General features: G+C 59.0%; 1 protein-coding gene across 2 annotated transcripts in view; it reads right to left on the reverse strand.

The window, feature by feature from the left end:
• The window catches only part of GRK5 (G protein-coupled receptor kinase 5), a 230,429-nt gene that overhangs the window by 7,301 nt on the left and 220,159 nt on the right, over positions 1–2,969 (reverse strand). For both annotated transcript variants that reach the window (XM_045291305.1, XM_004700901.2), the window contains 2 exons: positions 1,188–1,325; positions 229–360 (listed from right to left, as the gene is read on the reverse strand). In XM_045291305.1, coding sequence (XP_045147240.1) covers positions 229–360; positions 1,188–1,325 — 270 coding nt within the window. The remainder of the gene's footprint in view (positions 1–228; positions 361–1,187; positions 1,326–2,969) is intronic.

Below are 2,969 nucleotides of genomic sequence, written 5' to 3' on the forward strand. Positions count from 1 at the left end.
GCGGGGAGGGGGCAAGGATGCCGGCACATCCATTCAGACTGCTTCTGACCATGGACACCCTGCCCCTACTGTGGTTTTCAGGGCTTTGTGTACACTGTGCTGCCCTGTGCCCATAGCCTGCCAGCATGTAGAACTGTGTGTATGTGCACTTGTGTATGTGTGCATGTATTTATGTATGTGTGGGTGTGCGTGCGCGTGCGTGGGTGTGAGTGATTGCATGGCTCTCACCTGCCGTTTGAAGATTCTCTGCAGCAGCCCTTTCTTCGGCGGCTCTGGAGGGCGGCTTCTGTTCAGGTCTGGTGACAGGGTCCCGTTCGGTCCAAACACGTTCAGTTCTTTGAAGCATTCGGTTTCTATCATCTGCAGGAGCAAGGCCCACATTCAGAGTCCTCAGGGCCAATCCTCCACCTGAGGTCCTCTGGGTTTGCCCCTCCATTTTACAAGGTGGGGCCAGCCTTCTGCTCCCCCACTCTGCCACCACGAGGGAACACAGAAACCTCCTGGGCAGGGTGCACATTCCTGCCACCTGATGATCACAACTCCCCCATCACACTCCCATCCACAGCCACCTGATCACACCCACCTAGTCCATACTCTCCCCACCCACAGTCACCTGGTCACAACTTCCCCATCACACTCCCATCCACATCCCCCAGATCACACCCACCTAGTCCATACTCTCCCCACCCACAACCACCTGATCACAACTCCCCTATCACACTCCCATCCACAGCCACCAGATGACACCCACCTAGTCCATACTCTCCCCATCCACATCCCCCAGATCACACCCCCCTAGCCCATACTCTCCCCATCCAGAGCCATCTGATCACACCCACCTGATCCACATCCCACCAGATCCACACCCTGTCTGGTTCACTTTCCACCTGGTGACATCTTACCTTAACCATAGTCTACCTAGTGTATACCCCATTTGGTCCTCCTTCCTCATCTGTAGGATGGCAGGCTATGTCAACCCCACCCCCAGAACCCAACTCTCACCTGTCACAGGACCTCACACATCCCTCCAGCAAACTTCCCAAGGAGTCACCTGTACAGGTCATGTCTCCTTCTGACTCCCTCTCAGCTTGCTGCCGCTGGGACCCCCCCACCCACTGCTGCCTCATGGCCCAGCCCCACAGCCACATGCCTTCACTGTTGCCACAACCCCAGTGTGCCCCACGCACCTCGTTCTGCCAGGGGATGGGCACGGAGCCCGTGGAGAACTTGGAGTAGAAGTCGTCGTCTGTGTGGTCCAGGTTGACGCCCTTCACGGTGGAAAACTGCTCGATGTCCAGCACGTCCTTACAGTAGACTGCACGGGGCTGCGGCCGGCACAGGGCAGAGAGCTTGGTCACAGGCCTGATGGCCCTCCGGAGAACCTGAGCTGCCCTCGGCAGATGGCACCAGGCATGCCCACCCGAGGTGTCTAGACTCCCTGCCCATCACCTCACTGGCCACCCCACGGCCAAGTGGGGAGACAGAGTACACCCCCCCCACACACACTCCTCGGTGCTTCCAGGGAGCCATCAGCCCCCTGGAGAAGATGTAGTGACCCCATAGTTAAGCCCACCTAGTGTCTCCACCGAGAGACCCAAGGAAGCCCTATGGGGCTGTTCCACTCATTCACGGTCAGTGCGAGCCAGGGCCGCCAGCACCTGCAGCGACCACAGCACATCTATACGGAAGGTTGCCGAGAACCAGAGCCACCTCCATGGGGGTACACTCAGGTGCTTGGACCCTCTCCTTGCCAGAGCGTGAAGGGCGGTGGGGGCTGCTGGCTTAGCAGCCAGGCTGGGCAACCACAGGCCTGGGACCCCAGCTCTGCCCCTCCGGGCCTCAGCTTCCTCACCTGCAGGGTGGGGGTGAGAAAAGTCCCTGCTCTACTTTGGGGAGTAGCGAGTGGGGTCTTGACAGCTTGGGAACAGTCACCTCGGTGCCACTGTGGGTTTCTCCCCGGGCAGGGGACAGCAGAGAGCAGGAACACTGGGTCCAATAATCGGACCGACTCCGGGAGAGAGGACAGGAAGACTGGGCGGCACAGTGGGGTGGAGGCTGGGCTGGGGTCTTGAGAGCTCACTGAACAACCACTTAAGGGGCAGCTCTTGGTCTACATGTGGTCTGACGGCCTAGTGGACAGTGAAAACATCCGTATCCACCACCTGAGGCCAGGGCTAGAAGGGGCCCCGCTGCCAGCAGCTCTGAAAAGGACGGTGTTGGACAGTCCTGGGTAGAGGGCAGTAAAATGTGGAGCAAGACTTGAACTCTGGAAAGAGACCGGTAGAACCCCAGGACTCTGGCCCTTAGTCACCCTTCAGGTCTGGAAGGGAACTCACCGCCGTGTGGCAGAGGAATCACCCACCGAAGGACAAGAGGGCAGCATTCCCCCAGGACAGCATTCCCAGGGTCAGGAAAGGAGGATGGAAGCAGGAACTCAGGGAAGCAGTGGACTAAGAGACGGTCCAATGAGCGACTGTGATGGAGGAGTGGCAACCAAACACGAGGGAACTGACTGCTGACGGTAAACCGCTGAGCTGCTCTGTAAATGTTGCCTGGCCTCTGGGCATGAGCTGCTGCCATTATGGTGGTGAGTGACCTTGAACCTCCCTGTCCACTGGCATGCATGGGCAGGGCCTTCCCTCCACCATGGCTCACTGAGATGACCTTACTGGGTTTTGCCCTCAGGGTTTGGGATTGGGGAGGGCCAGCACCCCAGGGCTGTGGGGGCTCGAGGCATTCACAGAGGAGGACTCCAGGGCAGAGGTCACCTCTCTGGCCCCCTCTATCCTTGTGCCCCAGCCCTTGGCCCAGCGCCTAGCACAGAGCTAATATGAAGGTCAACATGTGAGGATCAGGGTCCTGTGGCTCAGAAGACTCCGGAGCTTTCTAGGGCTCCCAGGTCCTGCTTTCTGGAGTCCAGGTACCTGTGGGCAGCGGCCCCAACTATGCCTGGCTGAGCAGGGAACAGT

This window comes from Echinops telfairi, unplaced genomic scaffold, assembly GCF_000313985.2.
Source record: "Echinops telfairi isolate 266 unplaced genomic scaffold, ASM31398v2 ScPeMD7_70;HRSCAF=299, whole genome shotgun sequence".
Lineage (NCBI taxonomy): Eukaryota > Metazoa > Chordata > Mammalia > Afrosoricida > Tenrecidae > Echinops > Echinops telfairi.